This window comes from Brassica oleracea, chromosome C5, assembly GCF_000695525.1.
Source record: "Brassica oleracea var. oleracea cultivar TO1000 chromosome C5, BOL, whole genome shotgun sequence".
Classification (NCBI taxonomy): domain Eukaryota; kingdom Viridiplantae; phylum Streptophyta; class Magnoliopsida; order Brassicales; family Brassicaceae; genus Brassica; species Brassica oleracea.
This window is the reverse complement of record NC_027752.1, coordinates 5,140,466-5,162,108: the sequence shown is the minus strand read 5'-3', so window position 1 is coordinate 5,162,108 and position 21,643 is coordinate 5,140,466. Positions and strand designations below refer to the sequence as shown.

The 21,643-nt window shown below is 37.5% G+C and overlaps 5 protein-coding genes and 1 non-coding gene across 6 annotated transcripts; 4 read left to right on the top strand and 2 right to left on the bottom strand.

Moving 5' to 3' along the window:
* Positions 1 to 8,135: 8,135 nt before the first annotated feature.
* LOC106295528 lies at positions 8,136 to 10,205 on the top strand. Its single transcript, XM_013731451.1, has 2 exons — positions 8,136 to 8,421; positions 8,700 to 10,205. Exons 1-2 carry the CDS (start codon positions 8,341 to 8,343, stop codon positions 9,795 to 9,797), a joined length of 1,179 nt encoding a protein of 392 aa, XP_013586905.1. The 5' UTR covers positions 8,136 to 8,340; the 3' UTR covers positions 9,798 to 10,205.
* An 85-nt stretch (positions 10,206 to 10,290) lies between these two features.
* LOC106295527 lies at positions 10,291 to 13,593 on the bottom strand. The gene is made up of 15 exons (XM_013731449.1): positions 13,379 to 13,593; positions 13,141 to 13,239; positions 12,676 to 12,781; positions 12,470 to 12,581; positions 12,239 to 12,379; positions 12,052 to 12,156; positions 11,889 to 11,972; positions 11,685 to 11,803; positions 11,504 to 11,605; positions 11,295 to 11,408; positions 11,164 to 11,220; positions 10,972 to 11,092; positions 10,789 to 10,863; positions 10,664 to 10,699; positions 10,291 to 10,585 (listed from the first exon to the last, which is right to left on the bottom strand). Exons 3-15 carry the CDS (start codon positions 12,705 to 12,707, stop codon positions 10,472 to 10,474), a joined length of 1,212 nt encoding a protein of 403 aa, XP_013586903.1. The 5' UTR covers positions 12,708 to 12,781; positions 13,141 to 13,239; positions 13,379 to 13,593; the 3' UTR covers positions 10,291 to 10,471.
* A 312-nt stretch (positions 13,594 to 13,905) lies between these two features.
* On the top strand, positions 13,906 to 13,978 carry TRNAR-ACG. Its single transcript has one exon. It is a non-coding gene; the product is annotated as a tRNA-Arg (tRNA).
* Positions 13,979 to 14,083: 105 nt separating this feature from the next.
* On the bottom strand, positions 14,084 to 17,111 carry LOC106292538 (coilin-like). Its single transcript, XM_013728148.1, has 13 exons — positions 16,830 to 17,111; positions 16,676 to 16,740; positions 16,339 to 16,581; positions 16,097 to 16,267; positions 15,941 to 16,007; positions 15,735 to 15,812; positions 15,446 to 15,641; positions 15,322 to 15,365; positions 15,055 to 15,249; positions 14,906 to 14,977; positions 14,660 to 14,818; positions 14,434 to 14,587; positions 14,084 to 14,364 (listed from the first exon to the last, which is right to left on the bottom strand). Exons 1-13 carry the CDS (start codon positions 17,025 to 17,027, stop codon positions 14,168 to 14,170), a joined length of 1,839 nt encoding a protein of 612 aa, XP_013583602.1. The 5' UTR covers positions 17,028 to 17,111; the 3' UTR covers positions 14,084 to 14,167.
* A 160-nt stretch (positions 17,112 to 17,271) lies between these two features.
* Positions 17,272 to 19,392, top strand: LOC106343811 (pentatricopeptide repeat-containing protein At1g13040, mitochondrial). Its single transcript, XM_013783135.1, has 2 exons — positions 17,272 to 19,073; positions 19,161 to 19,392. The coding sequence occupies exon 1, from the start codon at positions 17,358 to 17,360 to the stop codon at positions 18,909 to 18,911; it is 1,554 nt and encodes a 517-aa protein (XP_013638589.1). The 5' UTR covers positions 17,272 to 17,357; the 3' UTR covers positions 18,912 to 19,073; positions 19,161 to 19,392.
* A 351-nt stretch (positions 19,393 to 19,743) lies between these two features.
* Positions 19,744 to 20,781, top strand: LOC106343812. The gene has a single exon (XM_013783136.1). The coding sequence runs from the start codon at positions 19,765 to 19,767 to the stop codon at positions 20,710 to 20,712; it is 948 nt and encodes a 315-aa protein (XP_013638590.1). The 5' UTR covers positions 19,744 to 19,764; the 3' UTR covers positions 20,713 to 20,781.
* The last annotated feature ends 862 nt before the right edge of the window (positions 20,782 to 21,643 follow it).

Sequence of the window (21,643 nt, the reverse complement as noted above, 5' to 3'; positions counted from 1 at the left end):
AAAAAAAATTAAAAAATTAAAAAATAAATTAATCGTGGGCTGCCACGTGTTGGTGGAGCCCGCAAACAGTACAAAAACTCTTCAAAGACTGATCCTTATTTAGTGATTTTGGAGACTAGTTTTTAAAATTTTTGTGGAACCCACGGGTCAATGGAACCCATATTTTGTCAAAAACTTCTTTTAGAAACCTGAGATATTTATCCTCTTACTAGTATTAAACTAGTCTATAGTATTATTAAAGTGTGAAGAATTGTCTCGAAGAAAGGAGCAGAGGCTACGGTTTAGGGTATTTATTGAAGAACACTTAAGTTAATATTTCCTCTGTTCCTAAAAGTAAGATTTTCTAGAGTATGCACAGTTATTAAGAATTTAATAAATGTTTATAATTTAAATTACTTTTTACTTTATTATACACTTTCCAATAACTTTCCACCAATGAAATTTAATCAATTCAAATATTCTCAATTAATGTTTCTCAAAAGTATAAAAAAGTATCTTAACAATATAGAAAATCTATCTTTGTGGAACAAAAAAAAAATCTAAAACATCTTACTTTCGGAACGGAGGTAGTATTCGTTAGGCAAATTTTCAAACACCAATTTTTTTTTTTTTTGTTAACTTGCCAGGTACATGCATTCCAAGTCACAAAGCTCAAAGTGAATGAAGGTCAAAGTGTCGTCACTTTGAGAATTGGGTTTTAGCGAAGAAACAAATATGGGCCATAACAACTCAAAGCCCGTTAATATACGACCGTCCGAGGAGCCCAGATCTTGTAAGTGTCATCTTCTTATTCACCTGACAGCAAAGACAGAACATGTGCAAGGCAATAGATAGCAAGACTTGTGAGGCTTGAGCTGTAATATGGATCATCAAATCGAAATTCATAACAGATGTGATGCTCTCAACACTCTCGCAATAGCCTAAGACTAACAAGTGCCATCAGATTGTGCAATTGTTATGTGTAAAAGTCTTATCAAATGTACTCTCACAAAGCTTAAACGACTGAAAAAAGGAAAATGTTTATGGTCTTCATCTCTTTCCTATAGGTTCAAGATTCTGCTTTCAGTTCCAAGAGTCGAACTGGTTTTTTACTTTTGATCACGAGTATCAATCACCAAACGACCATGATGATGTTTGTCGTGTAATGTTCGTTTTGTAATATGGTACCGACAAACAATAACGAAGAGTGATATTTGATGTCCTTAGGAACGTCAATGAAGTAATAATGGTTTTGAAACATTACAATACCATTTTTTTTTTAAAAAAGTTGATTATCAGACGCATTGAACCAACAATAATAAAATGAAGCTGTTTTGGGAAAACAACGTATTGCTTTATAACATATCGTTGGGTCAACGGCTTTAAAACGAACATAATTTATTGCCATTACGTCCAAGGGGTAATTTTAAAATACGTTAGGTTCAAACAACCCAATTAATATATAAACCACTTTGAACATCCATTAACATATTAATCACTTTGAACACCATCAGTTTATTATTATTTTTTGTCTTCAGAACTGGGATAGGTCTATTTACTTGACGTAACTCCCACGCAAACTAGGAATGATGATGATATGGACGTTTTCTTTACACCACTCAATTATAAAGTGGGCATGTGAGACGTTGAACGCAGATTTTAATCAGTGAGACGTTGAACGCAGACGTTGCACAATGAAACACGTTAACATATCAACTATGCAATGCAACTTTTTACTCTTATCATGCGTCACTGTTTTCTTTCTATATTCACTCATATTCATAGTCCTCCCACACGATACATATATACTCCAATCAATCATTTTATAGGACGGAGAAATCGTTTTTTCAACCTGGTGATAGTGTACACTTTAGCAATAAAACCTACTACTCTCTTCGTGAGAGTTCAGAGTTGTACATGACTTGGTGACAATCGACTATATTAATAGATTGACCATTGATTTTAACTTTGATTTCTTAAAATGTTTTTAGTCAATAATGTACAATATACAGATTTGAATCTGGTTTGTAACATAACAATGGAACTAGCACATACAAGTAGACTTGATGTTATACTTTTCAGTTCAATTTAGAATTTAGGTCTTTTATAACGTGTGAAACGTATAGTAAAAAAAAAGCAACGTTTGCTCCACAAGATAAAAGAAGACTCAAAAAACAAACAAATGAAGAAACTTATATCAATAATTCATATCTCAAGAGTGCGAAATTTCGTCTGATTATTTTAAACACTTTTCATGTTTTCTTTTTCTTTGCCCAAGTGAGAGTTTGTAGATGATGAGAGTTAATTTTAGAAGTCATGTCTAAATTATTACTCAATCACAAGTAAACGGGGCTTACAATTTTCTAAGTCAATGTATCGCCCACCGACCTATTCAACACAAGTCATCGTGGTCCATTGGCTTTGTTACAGATTTACAATTATTGAATCATATTCTTCCTTCTATTTAAAAACCAAATAATTTGTCAAGGGTTGTTGTTACACATGAAATGATACCGTATCAATGATTATTTAAATTATATAAATCCTTAACGAAACCGTAAAATTTATATCTCTATAATATTATTAGAGAAATCAGTTTCTTATGTATCGCTCTCACGTTAACTCTCACGATGGTTAATTACACTGATACCTTTAATGAATAAAAAATATTACACTTAAAATACTATTATTAATTTTTTTATTTAGTTTCCTTTTTAAAAATTTCCAAAAAACAAATACATATAATAAAAAGGAAAACTTTTATAAAGTTCAAAAACGAATTGAAAAACGAAAATATATGTATATATAATGTGATTTCATAAAAAAGGGAAAGTTCACAAAATAAAAATATTACTTTTAAAAAATATTTTAAATAACATAAGATATACTTTTGAAGTAATAAAATACTTTCTTTATATCTATATTTTCTTAGATGAAAAATCTAAACATGCGTATAATGTGATTTCATTAAAAACAATTTACACAGATAATCTTGATATTAGAAAAAGAAATATTATTTCTTTTAAAACATAATTTTAAAGAATAAAAAAAATTTCAAAGCAATAGAAATATTTTTATATATCTATCTATTTTCTTAGATGATTACATAAAATAATTAAATAGCATAAACTGATATATTTTTAATAGACTAAATATAGTTTATAATTAGTATTATTAAAATATTTTATTTATTTTCATATATTTAGTTGACTATAATATCTTTCAATTACAGCAAATAAATAAATAAATTATATTTTAATTATAAAATATTATTTTCAAATAAAATCACAATTTTGTTTACTCTTTAATTTAAGAGATATTAAACATAACTAAAAATAGAATTTAAAAATGAACATCGTTTGATCAAATAGTTACAAAATAGTTTAATGAGGTAGATATATTATATTTTATCCTTATTAAAGTTATTTTTTCCTAATTTTAAATTTGCTTTTAGATTTTATGTTTTTATGTTTGTGGAATTTAATAGAACCATAATCAAAATACCAAAGCAAATCTGAATTCTCATTTTTAAGATTATTTAAAATAAATTTCAATTTCCATTCAATAAATCAAAGACATAAAGTTATTTATAATTTATAAAATATTTTAATTATTGTAAGTATTGATATGTGTTCATGAGTTTCCAAAAATGTATCAGCTACTTATGCATGTAACTTCCTATTGATCATCACTTTATTTTCTATTTTTTTTTTAAAACATCAACATATAATTTGATAAATATTATGAAAATACATGCACATTTAAACGATAAATAAAATTGATTTGATTTTACTTAATTATAATAATTTTTTTATTATACTTCATTTTAAATTTGAAAGAATATATGTAACTCAATATACTCACAACATGAATGACTCTACTAATCCAACTTATATCTAAAATCATAGATTTAACTACAATAAAAACATATAATTTTATAAGATAAGTAATTTATTTTATAAATATAAATCATAGGACAATTAAAAACATATTCAAAAAAAAATATTAACCAACTGTTACAATTTAGTTCTTTGTAAAATTTATATATATTCATGAGACTTGAGAATATTATTTTTATATTAATTTATGTAATTTATAATCAGACACTTTAGTTTATTTTTTTTATTTCATTCTAAGCACAATATATCTTAAGTTATACATAATCTTCATAAAATATATTTACAACTCTAAGACAACAACCACCTAAATGCAAATAAGAAATTAATCAAAATTTTAATATATAGAATAAAAAATATACAGTTGAATTAGATGCAATCCAATTTGACCAAATGATAACTAAATCGACTGTGTGTAACATCAGAGAGAATAGTTTCTGTAGCTGGTAATTCATTCACCTCTCCTTTCAGTCGAGTCACTATGTGCCTCTCCAGCTTCTCCAAAAACAACAAAACCGATTAGATATAATATATATATATATATAATCATATGTATAATTAAAACAATATAGTATTATTAATATAAATGACGCATACAAATTATAAATTAATTTAAAATTAAAAGTGAATATCAATCAATTATTATAATATATTTACTTTAGAAATATTTATAGCCGTGGAAAAATCACGTAAGATTTTGTAAGCAAAGAGGAATAATATGCTCCCCGGTCCATACTACAGCAGACATCAATCTAATCAGAGAGGATTTGGACCAAGCTTATATGGAAGAGGAGATCTTTTGGAAACAGAAAAGCCGGGTCATGTGGTTACGGGCTGGAGATAGAAATACAAAATATTTTCATGCTGTTTCAAGAGCTAGAAGAATAAAGAATACACTGACTTCAATACAAGATGACAATGGAGTGATACATCGAGGTCAAAGTAATATTGCAAAGGTGGCAGAGAACTACTTCAACAATCTATTTTCTTCTACTAATGACGTGACTAGGCACTTTGAGCAGACTTTCCAGGGATTCTCTCCAAGGGTAACTCCAGATATGAACGATGATCTAACTCGAGACATTACTGAAGAAGAGGTTCAGACTGATGTGTTTGATATTGGACCACACAAAGCCCCCGGTCCAGATGGGTTTACAGGAGTTTTCTATCATCAACATTGGGATGATGTGAAAACAGAGCTGTTGTCAGAAATAAAAAGGTTTTTTACAGAGGATGATTTTGATGATAAGCTGAATCAGACAAACATCTGCCTAATACCTAAAGTTTATCCTCCAACTGGTATGTCAGAATTCAGACCAATAGCTTTGTGTAACGTCACGTACAAAGTTATTTCAAAGATCCTAATCAACCGATTGAAGAAACATCTCAGCAGTGTTATTTGTGAAAATCAAGCAGCCTTTATACCAGGTAGAATGATTTCAGACAACATCATCGTGGCTCATGAGGTATTCCACAGTCTCAAAGTAAGGAAAAGACAAGCAACTTCCTATATGGCAGTGAAGACAGACATTACAAAAGCTTATGACCGATTAGAATGGAGTTTTTTGGAAGAAACAATGAAGAGAATGAGATTCCATTCAAAGTGGATTCGATGGATAATGCTATGTGTCACCTCAGTCAGCTTCTCAGTCTTAATCAATGGAGTTCCAGAAGGACGAATTCTACATAAGCATGGCATTAGACAAGGTGATCCACTATCACCATACTTGTTTATCCTATGTGCTGAAGTACTCTCACATTTGATGAATCAAGCAATGTGTGATAGATCATTGCTGGGAATAAAAGTGGCATTACAAGCTCCTGCTGTAAACCATTTGTTATTTGCTGACGATTCACTATTTTTCTCCCTTGCTAATCCAAAGGCGGGAAGGAAACTAAAACATATCTTAAATCTCTATGAGTTGGTATCTGGACAAGCTGTGAATCTGAACAAGTCATCAATTACATTTGGAAGCAAAGTATCAGCATCAGTTAAGACAAATATGAGGAGACTATTGGGAATCTTCAACGAGGGTGGAAACGGCAAATACCTTGGATTGCCGGAACAGTTTAATCACAAGAAAGGTGAAATGTTTCAGTATATCATTGACAAAGTCAATGAGGCAACACAAGGATGGAACAGGAGGTTCTTATCACATGGTGGAAAAGAGATTTTACTCAAAACAGTGGCTCTAGCTATGCCAATATTTTCAATGAGTATCTTCAGACTTCCTAAGTCCATTTGTGAAGAACTTAATACTCTTTTGGCAAATTTTTGGTGGGGATCAGGCACAAACAGAGGTATGCACTGGTTCAGTTGGAAACGAATCTGTGTTCCAAAGAAGGAGAGAGGATTAGGCTTTAGAGATCTTGAAAGATTTAACCAGGCTCTATTGGGTAAGCAAATTTGGCGACTACTACAACAACCTGGAAGCCTGGCTGCTCGCATTCTGAAAGCTCGATACTACGCAGATGAAAGCATCCTAACAACTCAACCTAAAAGGAAAGCTTCATATCCATGGAAGTCTTTATTACATGGACGGGATCTTGTGATACAAGGATTACGGATTATCATTGGTAATGGTACTACAATCAGTATGTGGAGTGATCCCTAGGTTGCTGAACATCCTCCACGGCCCCCAAGATCAAGGGAGAACGATATACGTGTAGAATCAGTTAGTAGCTATATCAAAAGTGATAGATCTGGATGGGATATTGAAAAGCTCAGAGGAGTAGTTGTTGAGGAAGATATTGATAAAATCTTATCGATAAGAATAAGTCCACATGCGGAAATGGATTTATTAGGATGGCACTATACTGAGGAAGGAATATATACAGTGAAGTCTGGCTACTGGTTAAGCACTCATTTACCACAACAAGAACAAGCAATTCCAACTTGGGGCGACCCAATACTAAAGAAAAAAATATGGGAATGCAAAACTCCTCCAAAGATTAACCATTTCTTGTGGAGACTACTAACAAAATCCCTAGCTACTGGGAGTAATCTCAAACGACGACATGTTACTCAAGATGATCTCTACAAGCGATGCTGCTCTGCTCATGAAACAGAGTTACATCTATTCTTTGAATGTCCTTATGCTCAGCGCATATGGCGGGGTTCCGGAATATCAAATACTATCCTCCTTGATACACGAGCTACACTAGAAGAAAGGATAGATGTTTGTCTCACGTGCAACATATCCTCAAGATGGCCACAGATTCAAGATCTTCCTATAAGTATTCTTTGGCGTATATGGAAAAGTAGAAATATTCTTACATTTCAACATAGGAATACTCAATGGTGGAGGGTGCTGGAACAAGCGAGAGTAGAGACACAGGAGTGGTCAAAAGCCAGAGACGTATGCACTTCAACACAAAACACCAATAGAGGATTGATGGTAACACCTCGCGCTGGTAGATGGACTAAACCTCGACAAGGATGGTATAAATGCAACTTTGATGCATCATTTACTTCAACTACAACCCAATGTAAGATGGGATGGGTGATACGTGGTGCATATGGTGAATATAGAGGAGCAGGGCATGCGAAAGGTAATACAGTTTCATCACCGTTGGAAGCGGAATATAATGCACTAATAGTAGCTATGCAACAATGTTGGATAAAAGGCTATACTAAGGTGATCTTTGAAGGTGATAACAAGAAAATGATTGATAATCTACATTCAAGGAAATTGCAGTTTGGTTTGTATAACTGGGTTATAGAAGTAAGATGGTGGAGCAGGAAATTTCAAGAAGTGGAATTCAATTGGATAAACAGAGAAGGCAATGGAGTGGCAGACAAGTTAGCCAAGATAGACTTCAAACTTATTTGAATATTATTATTATATCCTAAATCTGCTACATCCCTATTGCATAATGACCATGTAAACTCTTCTTAATATTTAATAAATTGATGTAAAAAAAAAAAAGGGAATAATATAATCAACTGGATGGGCTACAATCGGTAAGATGGCCCAGATTAAAAAGCCCAGGAGTAGCGAAAGCAGATATTTTGCAGCGCCACGTGTCGAAACCAGACACATGAAGTCATTTTAGGCGTTGAGAGTCAGGTCGAGAGACTCGTGGCGGGGCCCGAGTAAACCGTTAAGCTGCTGCTTAAATGACCTATAACCATCAAACAAGTGGTCCAATAGGTTGATGGAGAGAAGGGTAATTTCGTAAACTACGAATATACAGAGAATTTGATGATTAAATTCTCTATTTATTCACAATTATGATTTTGGCCCCCTTGTCTTTCGTAATAACATATTGCCACCCATTTCCAGAGAGGACACAGCCTCTTTTCTCTCTTACTCATTCGGCACTTTAAAATTCATTTCTTTCTTTTTTCTTTTGACAGTTTTGTTTCTCTCTGAAAAGTTTCCTTCTTTGATTCAGCCTATTTTGAAAGTTTCTGTTTTTGTCAAGTCTGTGATTGGCATTTTTGGTATATAGTTTGGATCTGATGTGGTGGGTGATGGGAGAAGCTGATGGACATTACTGTTCTAAGAAGACTGATGATATCTGCGGCGCTCTTTGTAGTCAGGTTCGATCTCCGATGCTCTTGTTCTGTTTTGGAGCAAACACTTGAAACTACATTGATGTGGGGAGAAACTAGATCTTAACTCCCCTTTCCTGTAAAGTTCGAAACTTTCACTCGTTTTTCATGTATACAACTCGACCCATCTCTTTTGATTTCAACTACGAACTCGCGTTCTCATGTAGCTTCACTCTTATAAAACGATTCAAAATCCTCAAAGTCTATAGCTTTCGTCTCTTGGATGGATCTGAGTTTATACATGGATGGTTTTTTTTTTTTTGCAGGAAACTGGTAGATTCTCCAGCTTCTCCAGGATCTGCTGCGCTCTCCGCGGCGTAGACATGAAGACATACATCTTCCTCCTAGTCATCGTCCCGACATGCGTCCTCGCCGGCTACATCCACGGCCAGAAGATCTCCTACTTCCTCCGCCCGCTATGGGAATCCCCGCCCAAACCTTTCCACGACATCCCTCACTACCACCACTCCAACGCCTCCATGTCCACTCTCTGCAAACTCCACGGCTGGGGCGTGCGTGACTACCCTAGACGAGTCTACGACGCCGTTCTCTTCAGCAACGAGCTCGACATTCTCTCTATCCGTTGGAGAGAGCTCTTCCCTTACATCACTCAGTTCGTCCTCCTCGAGTCCAACTCCACCTTCACAGGCCTCCCCAAGCCTCTCGTCTTCGCCTCCCACAGAGACGAGTTTAATTTCATCGAGCCACGTCTCACTTACGGTGCTCTTGGTGGGAGGTTTATCAAAGGGATGAATCCTTTCTACGAGGAGGCCTATCAGCGAGTGGCGTTAGACCAGCTTCTGAGGATCGCTGGGATCACTGATGATGACTTGTTGCTAATGTCTGACGTGGACGAGATCCCGAGTAGACACACTATAAACCTCTTGAGATGGTGCGACGAGGTGCCTAAGATACTTCACTTACGGCTCAAGAACTATCTTTACTCGTTCGAGTTCCTTGTTGACAACAAGAGCTGGAGAGCTTCCGTGCACAGATACGAGACGGGGAAGACGCGGTACGCTCATTACCGACAGTCTGATGAGATCTTGGCTGATGCGGGATGGCATTGCAGCTTCTGCTTTAGACGGATTAGTGAGTTTGTATTCAAGATGAAGGCTTATAGCCATAGTGATAGAGTGAGGTTTAGCCGTTTCTTGAATCCTAAAAGGGTTCAGAGAGTTATATGCAAAGGGGGTGATCTTTTCGATATGTTGCCTGAAGAGTATACTTTCAAGGATATTATAGGGAAGATGGGTCCGATTCCTCATTCTTTCTCCGCTGTTCATCTTCCTTCTTATCTCCTAGAGAATGCGGACAAGTATAGATTCCTCTTGCCGGGAAATTGCATCAGAGAAAAGGAATGATTGATTTGAATCTTCACCAGACAAGACTCCTAAACGTCTGACTTCTCTCGTTGATTATGAAGATCTCTACATTGAGAGGAGAAAAAGGTTGGCTTGAGTTCTCCTGTGGAGTAATAACAATTACACAACTGATGGATATTATCCCTGTGTTGTTTGTCTTGAGGCGTATTGTTGTCAGGGGAAGCTGCAGCGCATTTTATCAGGCATTTCCGAGAAGATTTTTTTGTAAATAGATCTCTTTGTTTCTTCAGGATTCTGATTTTGGAATCAGGCATGAAAACCTTCATTTCTGTGATCTTATGTCTTCAAACATACATGAGGTGAGTATGTATGTGTTCTTCTGAGTTTCTACTTTGGCAAGTTTTGCATCAATATTAAGAGATTTTTTTCACATGAGTAAGCTTTCCCTGATTTATTATGTTATTATCACAAATGAGACAAGGAATACCATATATGACACACATGTTTGAGACAGGAGTTAACATGGGTCAAGTGAAAAACAATCAACAATCTCTCATTGTTCTATTTGAAAAATGTGTCCTGTGTGTAAAGTTACAAGTTTGAATTTGCGTAATCATATGAACAGTAAGAAGAAAAAAAAAACTTTTATGGACTTTTGCTACAACAGTCTTGGTTTTGATTCCAGCCCTCACTTGTCTTTCTGTTTGTTACTTTTAAGGAACGGTAGAGTTTGAAGAAGCGGCTGCAAGTTCCTTCAGGTACATCTTCTCGGAACTCGCCATTCTGCTTTGGAACATCGTCCATTCCCTTTTACACCTGTCTCTCACCTTTGTATATATATCACAATTAGTTTAACAAGAAACCACTAAGCTCTCTTTTAGAAACTAATGTTCAAAAGTTCATACCCCTTGCCACGCTGCTACACCGTCGTGTTCCTCTCCCTGAGAATATCCGAAAATTATATATTTAAGCATAAGAACAAAACAGAGAACCTTCTTATGAACTTGATAAGGTATTATTTGTCAAGAACCTGGCTGCCTAAAGAAGGAACAGTCTGATGAATGATCCATTGAGAATCCACAACTCCTATCTTCTCATGTGCAGGCTGTTTGTGTTTTATATTATGAAACTTTTTTAGTAACTGATGTCGTCACCGAACACATGTCCAATGTTTTTTTTTAATGAATCAAGGTGTGTAAGGATAATGAATCACCTCGACGCATTTACGAAGTGCAAAATCAAGACCCCAACCGTGAACCAAGTCGTTCTGAAGCATATGCCACACGCAACGCCAAGCGTCTCTTGAGAACACTGGAGCCATAATCTCTATAAACCTGTTAAAACACGCATAGAGTCAAGAGTATAGAACTGTGTTGTTCTTATTGAACATTTGAGATTTACGTACGCTGCACATGGAGGCAAGTGAGGGTCGTTGCATCGACCAGGTTTCTCCTTGGCGTCTCTGGTAATTAGATTTTGTAGAAAGATAAGATTATTTGAAAATTACGTTTCAAAAAGGTTCATAACTTTGCTTACTTGTGAACTTCTCCTTTGGTTTTTCTCTTAGTAATCTCCCATGTTATCTTTTTCTTAGACTCCACACCAGGCTGCGATATCTCTAGACCGTGTTTCTTTATAAGCCTAATGTACCTGCAGAAGAGAGAGAGAGAGAGAAGCACATATTCACATTTTATGGACTAGGATTCATTTAAAACCTTTTGATGGAAATGAGCAAGGAGACGCACTCTTCTGCATCGAAGTGTTCAAGGCCGAGATCTTCATCCCAGATGAATATGTAGTCATAAGGAGCCACGATGTCAGGATGCAGAAACCTTTTAGCATACCACCTTGTGATGAAAACCATAACAAGGGTTAGAAAGCTAGTTTCAGGGAAGTTTGGAGTAGTGGGAGCAAAGTCATGAGTACCATTTGGTTTGCTTTGGCACGCTCACGTGTATTGCGCGCTTGGACCATTCATATTGCTCCCATTCAGTGGTTCTTCCATCGTAATGGAACAGAACAAGGGTGAACAAATCTTCTGAAAACTGCGGATTAAAAAAAAAAGAAAAAGAAAAGACTCTTTTAAGTTTGAAAGCAGAAAGAAAGGTGAGAGCCGTCGTAAGAGATTACCTTCTTGACACAAGCATCAACGTTTACTCTCTGACTTAAACCGACTGTGAAGGCAATGAGATACTTTGGTTTCACAGGTATATCCTAAAGAAGCAAAACACAAGAATACAATGCTGCTGAGAAGTTAAAAGATGAAAGATTGGAAAAAAAAAGGTAAGCTTACCTCCTCAGGTAAACCCCATAGTCTGCGTAAGTAATAATCTGATTCAGGTGCAATGATACCAGGAGTGAGCATCTCTGCACCTCGGGGATTCGATGGAACCCAAATCTGCAGAGAGTATCATCAGTATTAGTTCTAACAAGATCTTGCCCAATACCACTAAAAAGATCAAAAGAGAAGAAACTATTGCCTTCCAGTGTGATGCATTAGCCCCATGTGACGGAGTCCTAGAAGACCATGTGTGCAGAAGCGTTTCGCTCGATGTCTCTGGTGTCTCGTCTTCAACGTAAGCAATATCAACAGAAGGAAGAATGGTAGAGGGGAAATTTATCTGAACATAAAACAACATTAAGCATAAAGTCTTGACTCTTGAGGGAATATAAGTACAAAAAAAAAGGCTCAAAGAGGAAAGCTCGCTCACTTTGGTAAGTGACAAAGTAGGGAAAGATATCCCCAAGAAGAAACCAATAACTACTCCTATGAATGTTGCTATAATGAGTTTCACTCCATCATTCAACTTTTTACCATTCGAACTGCAAACAGAGAAAATAATAAACTTATATTAATGTGATCAACTAAAAGACATAGAGATCAAGCAATAAGCTCAGTATTTTTAGTGAATCTGACCAGCGATTGGAGTTGTCTGTTCGGTTAGCCATGTCCTGAATCCGGTTAAGGTCACCAGGAACAATACGATCCAGTGGAAACCTCAGTCTCCAAGGTTATTTGTTAGCTGCATCACACGACAACGAGATTTGCACAAAGAATTAAAGTGTGATCTTTAGATTCAGATCTAGTCCACAAATGATTGCAAGTAGAGATTCCCATGTCAAAGAGTATTTAAAAAAAAAAAAAAACCCTGCAACTTAATCCAAAATCAGACACAAACATAGTTTTTAAGGTCCCAAGAAACAACATGAGTTTAATAAAAAAATATGAATCTGATGCGATGGTTTTGGCTAGGGAAAGATGTGTGAATTAATTGGAATATATTCGACCACTACTAAAACCCAATTCCAAAAGATAACAAAATGAAATCAGATCTATTTGAAGAAGTGAAACTAATTGAACAGAAAAAAAACTGTTACTTACCAGAAAGTGAGTAAAAGCATAAAAACTTGGAGCTATTTGAGGGAAGCTAGAGACGACGAATCAGATTTGGACATAAAAAAAAGGATCTCTCCTCACTCTCTGTAACAGAAGTCGAAAGACTACACGTTAAAAGCTGTGTAATTAAATAAACGAGACTAGAAAGAGAGAATATTTTACAAGTAACGGAGATCGTTAGAGAAACTTAAAAAGAATGTTTAAAACATATAAAATCAAATACCAAGGAGAGTGGAGACGAATTATCAACTTCGATTAATTAAAAGAAGCCGTCGTCTTTCAAAAAATTCTGATGAATTTTTGTTTTAGCCGGGCAGGGTTAAAGAGTGGAGAGAGAGATAAGTGAAAAAGATAGAAAAGATTTAAATAGAAGAATCAAAAGGAAGGAAGAGATAACTTTGGACTGAAAAAGGAACAGAACAGCGAAGTGTGTTTGAATTGATCGCATGTAACGCGACTTACGGGAATGTAGGTCAAAACAAAGTTGACTTTTTTAGCTGCCTTGCCTGGCTTGTGAAGACAATAAAGGCTTCCTTTCAGTCACTGCAAGTCTGGATCTGACACACGTGGTTTATTTGGGCTAGTCCTAAGACTGCGCAACTCATGGGCTCAGGATCGAAGTATTGGTAATTTGTTTTCGCCATCGAATGGCTACATTTTACGATTCCATGGCCCAATAGGTCAAGCTATCTTCGGAAGTCCCAAATAATTTAATATAAATATATCTATATACGGATAAGTTAACAAAACGACTTCATGGCCCAATGGATAAGGCGCTGGTCTACGAAACCAGAGATTCTGGGTTCGATCCCCAGTGAAGTCGGTTTCTTTTTGATGTTTTTGAGCTTGTTCCATCGCATAGGGGTTTCTATCAGAAGCAACATAACATAATATTGCATAAGGACCTCATCAACGAAAACACAGCATCAAAACAAAATGGTTTCTCTTCTTCTCTTCTGTCTGAGTTTTTCACATACCCCAAATGAGATTCAAAAGATTTAAGCCTAGTTTCTCATATCTCTTTCTGAGATCTAAGATACTTCATTACAGGTCCCATTCCGCTACCTCGCAGTGCCTTGTAAGACCACGCCGATCCTCCACTTGAGCTCCCTTTCTTGGTCCACCCACCATTGTTGGCTTGAGCCAGTTGTGCCTTTTTCGCACTTAAAGCGTCACTTAGTTCTTCCCAAGGGTCCCCTTTTCCATTTTCTGCAATTTAAATAAAATAAGTCCCCATATCAACAAAAACATCGCACTAAGGTTGCTGGAAAAACGTACCCTTTACAGGTGTTTGCAAACCGTTGTCTGTGCTCAGCTTTAGACTTGTAGCTGTTTGGTCAGGCTTGGACGGTGCTGACTTAGCTGCTTCTGCGGTATCTGAGCTGCTGCTGGTTTTGATGCAGCGGACATCAAGCAGAGAAGAAAATTCTATCTGCAGAGAAACAAAGTATTTTTTAATATCGGAATTCTGATGCTAAGCAAGCAAAACAACCATGAAGCGTACCTCCAAAGATCCGTCTTCTTTATAAAGAGATGTATCAGGTTGCATTGAGGAATCCTCGGTGTCCTCTTCTGTCTTCTTCTCGATTGGATATTCTTCAAGTTCAACAGGCATCAAAGTCACCTTCTTGGATTCTGGATCATAGTTGCTTATCTTTCCAACCTACCAAGAGATTAAATATATTGCAAAGGGCTCAAAGAAAAAGAGTTGATTGTTTGAGTGGCTCAAAAGGAGTGTCAGAGATTTTACTCGAAAGGACGAGACTTCAGGAGTCCAAGATGATGTTAGCTCAATGAGGCGGTATGCAATAACATCTCCTTTCTGAAACATTAACAAATCAGTAGTGAGATGAGAACCTATATAGAGAGAACTGTGGGTAGCAAATATTATAAGCAAACCTTTAATGAGCCAGAGTAAGCCAGGAGCTGTTCAAAGTCGATCTGACCCTTAGCAACTGTCTCTGCCTCAGCTGGCTCTGTCTGATAAGTATCTTCATCCATATCCTGAGCATATCGTTTGGACAATCCTGCCTTCTCTGTTCCCCATTTTTGGCCTTTCTTCTTCGTCATGTTTCCATTCCACACGAACTTTTCCTAACATTAGCAAGTCATGATCAGACAAAGCTTAAAAAAAAAAAAATATACAAATATAGGGATAAGTCATACCGCAGGAGGTGCAATTTCTTCAGCAGAAGCTTGATCTGTTTCATCTGAAAAGTAAGCATAGTAGACAAAAGCCGTGAGGAGCCAAAAGGCAAATGCACGAAAGTTCTGCAGAGAGACAATTTACCGAGCGGCTCGAAGCGAATGTGGCCTGGCCTCACTTCCACAGGAACCACTTCATCCCCAACCCCATCACCATTTTCATCAGGCTGTTGAGTTTCCAGAGCTTCGGAGCGATTTTCCTTGGTTACTTGGTGGTTTATGGTGAAAGCTGGCTTTTGGGTGGGTGCTACAACCATCTGCTTCTGTTGAAGCTGCAAATACTGTAACAAGAAAGAAGGTATCATTGTTGCTAAATCGCGTGAAGATACATAAGTCTTTTATCATTGTATGTTCTGAAGCATCTGAAGACGAACCTCTTCCTTCTCTTGTTTTGTCTTCTCTCTCAACCATTGGCGTTTAGCCTTTTTACGCCGAGCGCTTCTGCTAGGTGTCTAAAACAAATACAAGGAAGAGTTAGCTTCACATTCCTTGTTGCAAACAACGATTTGCACTGTTCAGACAATAAACAAACACACGACAAGCCCTTCTAGTTCTTTGAGACAATGAAATAAAGTCGAACCTTTTTAGTTTCACCAGACAGGTTGCACTGTTCGTTAGGCTCTTTGCTTTTGTCTTGTTGCGAGGACCTGTAACAAGAAAGTAAGGCAATGAAGAAACAACCTGTGAAAGATCATTCAAGAGTTGCTAGCGAGTTTTGACACACAAAAAAACATACTTCTTTGACTTGGTCATAGATTTGGCTTTAACTTCATCCTGTTGATCATTTTCAGTTCTTTGTGCATCCGATGTTTTACTCTTCTTCACAGCATTGCCTTTGCGTACAACAGATTCGTTTTCTTTTTCCACGGGACTTTCTTCAGTGGTAGCTAACTTACACTTCTTCCTCCTACAAAACAATCAAACGTGAATAACGACGAATACACATATAAGTAATATTCGTTCTGGTCGAGACCCTACTTGGAGCTTGTGCTTCTACTCGAAGCTTTACGTTTCTTTGAAGTCTTCTTCTCCGGGACAATCTCTTCAAGCTCATCTTCCTCAGACTCGCTTTCATATCCTCCAGCTTCCTTCTGGAACTCCTCATTAGCAAGAAGCATTACACCAGGAGCCCTCTCCTCAGCCTCCTCAATCTCAGCACAAACATTCTCCTCACTGTCTTCCTCCACAATCTCTAACAAAGGTTCCTTCTTTCTCTTAACACTACGAAACAAACAAAAAAACGAAAACTTGAACAGTGAGCCGAAAGGAAACTGCTTTACAAGACATAAAAGGTGAAAGCTTTGGTGAAACTAACCACACAATGTCTTTATCCTTCAATACACAGCTCGACTCAAACGGCGGCAAAACGAAACCGTCCATCTGAAATCAAAGATTAAAACTTTCCATAAGAAAGACCCTAAACAGTGCATGTAGCCATTAATGTTAGGGCAAAGAAGGAGTAGGCGTACATATAGAGAGATGCCATGAGGACAAGCTTCGAAGAGGCAAAATGTGTGAAGAAGATGATCAGAGAACTCTGAAACAGTTCGGTGACTTTTAGGATTCAGAACAACCCAGCTCCGCTTTAGACCTTGCTTCTTCTGGGAATTACTCAGAACCCGTTGATCCTCAAACACCAGACGAATCCTCACCTTCTCTGGCTCCATAGTAGAGTTGGTAATCTCGCTAAAGTTTTGAGCTTTCTGTGACCTTAAACCCTCTCTATGACGGAGAAGAAGGAGAAAGCTAGAAAGCCAAACGTAACACTCTAATTCACACAGAGGGTTTAATAAAAAAAATTAATAGGTCGCATAATGGGCCTTAGATAAAGCCCATTTAAACCCGGTTTGAGTAAAGCCCCATCAGGCTAAATGTTGGAGCCTACTTCGTCTTCACTTAAGCTCAGCACTCAGCCGTCGTCGTCCGATCTGATGTCGCCGCGTTGAAACTAACTAAGTGCAACCCTGATATGATCATATGCGTCGCCGGGCTCTGATATGCATCAGACGCTGGGCGCAGTACGCCTTGCATACCGCTCGCGCATCGCACACCTCGTGAAGTCAGGTATGATCGACAACGCGGTCCAGGTGTTCGACGAAATGCGTCACTCAAGCTACCGCGTTTTCTCCGTCGACTACAACCGTTTCATCGGGGTTTTGGTCAAAGACTCGAGATTCGAGCTCGCCGAGGCGATATACCGGGATATGACTCCAATGGGCTTCTCCCTCATCCCATTCACTTACTCGAGGTTTATCTCGGGTTTATGTAAAGTTAGAAACTTTGATCTCATCGACGCTCTTATGAGGGACATGGAAGCCCTAGGATACGTGCCGGATATCTGGGCGTTTAATATCTATCTGGATCTGTTGTGCCGAGAGAGAAAAGTTGGTTTTGCTGTTCAGACGTTCTGTTGTATGGTTCGGAGAGGTAGAGAACCAGATGTTGTATCTTATACTATACTTATTAATGGGTTATTTAGAGTTGGCAAGGTTACTGATGCTGTTGAGATTTGGAATGAGATGATTCGTAGAGGGATTAGGCCGGATAATAGAGCATGTGCGGCACTTGTTGTTGGGTTATGTCACGCTCGGAAAGTTGATTTGGCGTATGAGATGGTGGCGGATGAGATAAAGAGTGCGAGGGTTAAGCTTAGTACAGTGGTTTATAATGCGTTGATTAGTGGGTTTTGTAGAGCGGGTAGAATAGAAAAGGCGGAAGCTTTGAAGTCGTTTATGAGTAAGAGTGGGTGTGAGCCGGACGTTGTAACGTACAATGTGTTGTTGAATTTTTACTATGATAACAACATGTTGAGGAAAGCGGAAGGGGTCATGAGTGAGATGGTGAGAAGTGGGATACAGCCTGATGCTTATAGTTATAACCAGTTGCTGAAGCGGCATTGCAGAGTTAGTCATCCGGATAAATGCTATTCCTTCATGGCTAAGGAGATGGAGCCTAGAGGATTATGTGACGTTGTCTCCTACAGTACTCTGATTGAAACGTTCTGCAGGGCGTCAAACACTAGGAAGGCTTACAAGATCTTTGAGGAAATGAGAGAGAAGGGGGTGGTGATGAATGTGGTGACGTACACGAGTCTTATCAAGGCTTTTCTTAGGGAAGGTAACTCTAGTGTTGCGAAGAAGCTCCTCGACCAGATGACAGAGTTGGGTCTGTCACCAGATCGAATATTTTACACAACGATTCTGGAGCATTTGTGTAAATCAGGGAATCTCAACAAGGCTTATGGTGTTTTCAAGGACATGATTGAGCACGGAATCGCACCCGATGTGATTTCTTATAACGCCCTGATAAGTGCCCTCTGCAGGTCTTGTAGAGTAACTGAAGCAATGAAATTGTTTGAGGACATGCAGAGTAAAGAGTGTTGTCCTGATGAATTAACTTTCAAGTTCATTATTGGAGGACTCATACGGGAGAATAAATTATCCGCAGCCTACAAGATTTGGGATCAGATGATGGATAAAGGATTCACCCTTGATAGAGATGTGTCTGATACACTCATAAAGGCTAGCTGTTCAGTGAGTGCTGATGCTTAGGCATAATAAAGGTATAAGCCTTTAAAATTGTCAAACTTGCCTTCTCCTGTGCAAAAATGCCGTCGTAGTCAAAAGTGTGGCGGCATGGAGATGCTGATACAGAGCTATGTAAGCCTCTACTGATACCTGCTGCTGCTTGGAGAGAAACAAGAGACTTATCAGGTTTGAGCTAATTTCATTCCTTTTCTACACAAGTGAACCCGTGGATGATTTTGCATTGACTAACTAAATATTTTCCTTTTGTTTCAGCTGACTTGATATTAAAACTCCTGAAGAGGGGCATCATTTATGGTCAGACTATGGAACAAGTCAGCCAGCTCTCTAGCGTTGGAGATGAAACAATTTCTCCTAACTCAGTTTAAAGTTTAAACCCACTCCTCAGAAATATTACACTGAGGACCGATTAATTTTGGACTGAGGAGTTACCTTTTTTATGTATCGGCACATCAAGCTTTGTTGTTTCTTGGTTGGTGAAGCATGAAATTCTCCTTTAAAGGTACGCTTGTAGAACATTTTTGCATAATTGGACCCTGTAAGCTCTCACCTCTTTCTCTCCAAGAACCTTGAATATCTTGGTACTGTAAGAACAACAAAAAGTGAATCGGACCTAGTCTTTACATTTCTTTTCCAAATAGATGATGGTTACAGTTCTGTTTACTTTTTTTTTTGTTTGTTAGAAGTTAGAACGAAGAATATGTAAGAAGATTACTTGCTTCCTTGTATCAGTTTCCTTTAACACAAGAATCATACTTGAACTTCTCATCAAGCTATCATCTCTCTCATTAAAAAAACACTCAAAGTTTCTACTTTCTTGCTATCACACAACTCTTTTCTCATTTTTATTGATGCTTCAATGTCTCACCACCACTATGAAACCAACCCGCATTTCGTTCAGTTTTCACAGGACCACCATCCCGGTGGTCCCTCGAGCTCATGGACCGCTCCGGACCACCACCAGGACCCGCGGACTCACCCCGTTGCTCCAACCGGGCCAAAAATAAAGACTAGAGGACGCCACCAGACCGAGCCACCTGAACCAATCCATGAACCACCTTCCTCAAGACCCTTGCCACTGAGGCCAGAAGAACCTCTACCACCACGCTCTGGCAGGCCATTGCTATTAAGCCCTGAAGATCAACAACGACCTCCACACCATGGTGGCTATAAACCTGAACCAAGTACATGGTGGACAGCTCAAACACGACCAGCATCTCATCAACCAGGCTCGAAGAGGACCGAACCCATGAAACTTTCGGCTACAGTCTGCTGTGCAATTCTCCTGATCATCCTGATTCTTTCCGGTCTCATCCTCCTCCTCGTCCACCTCAGCAACCGTCCAAACTCACCATACTTCGACATCTCAGCAGCAACACTAAACACCGCGAATCTCGACATGGGCTACTCCCTAAACGGAGACCTCGCCGTTGTGGTAAACTTCACAAACCCGAGCAAGAAAAGCAACGTGGACTTCAGCTACGTGATGTTCGAGCTCTTTTTCTACAACACGCTCATAGCGACGGAGCACATCGAGCCGTTCATTGTCCCGAAGGGAATGTCGATGTTCACGAGCTTCCATCTCGTGAGCAGTCAGGTCCCTATTGAAATGACTCAGAGCCAGGAGTTGCAGCTGCAGCTCGGAAACGGTCCTGTGTTGCTGAACCTGAGAGGAACGTTTCACGCGCGCTCGGACCTCGGGTCGTTTATGAGATACTCTTATTGGTTGCACACCCGTTGCAGCATCTCGTTGAATAGCCCTCCTTCAGGGTACATGCGAGCAAGAAGATGCATTACCAGACGCTAGCTTTCTGATAAAGACCGAGTGGCGAGTATATTACTCTTTTTTTTTTTTTTTTTTTTTTTTTTTTTTTTTTTATAGATAGTTCTTTTTTTTTTTGTAATGTTTTGTATGATTTCATATTTTTCTGCTAAATTTAGAAAAATAAATAAACTAAACCGCAAGGGAAAATGCATTTCATAGTGTATTTTGAATAATATAGTATTGATCCAATATTTTATTTAATTTCATAACTTTTCTATGAATAATAGTATGCCTGAGCATTTTAACCTGGACCCGAAGACCCGAACCGAAACCGACCCAAAAATACCCGACCCGGAACCGGACCGAAAATTTACAAGTACCTTTTGGGTCTAAATTTTTTTTACCCGAAAGAACCGGAACCGAAAAAGAACCGACCCGAATAGACCCGACCCGATAAAAACCGATTTGTACTTGGCTTAAAAATATGTATATCTAAAACTACGATATTTTTGTGTTCTATTTTATGCTAGGTGTCTTGCCCGCACATGCAGACATAATCTTCTTATAGATATTTATTATTTTATATTTTGTTAATTCAAAAAAAACATGTTAAATTATTATTTATATTCTTAACAAGTTTATACCAAACATAAAATAATTTATATATGACAGCAAATTTCATTAAAATATATATACTAATTATTGTGTTGAAATTTTCAAAACACTCATATATTATAAATGTTTTAGACTATATTTTTATACAAATGTTTTTTCTTCATTAATATTTAATTATATACTGTTTTATATCTTAATTTTTATAATAAAAATATTATTTAAAGATAACAACACAGCATATAAGTATTATCTTATTTTTTAGAAATATAAAATATTATTTCAAGATAACAACAAAATATATGAGAATTATCTTTTTAGAAATTTAATATTATTAATATAAAATTCGTTTTTAATTAAA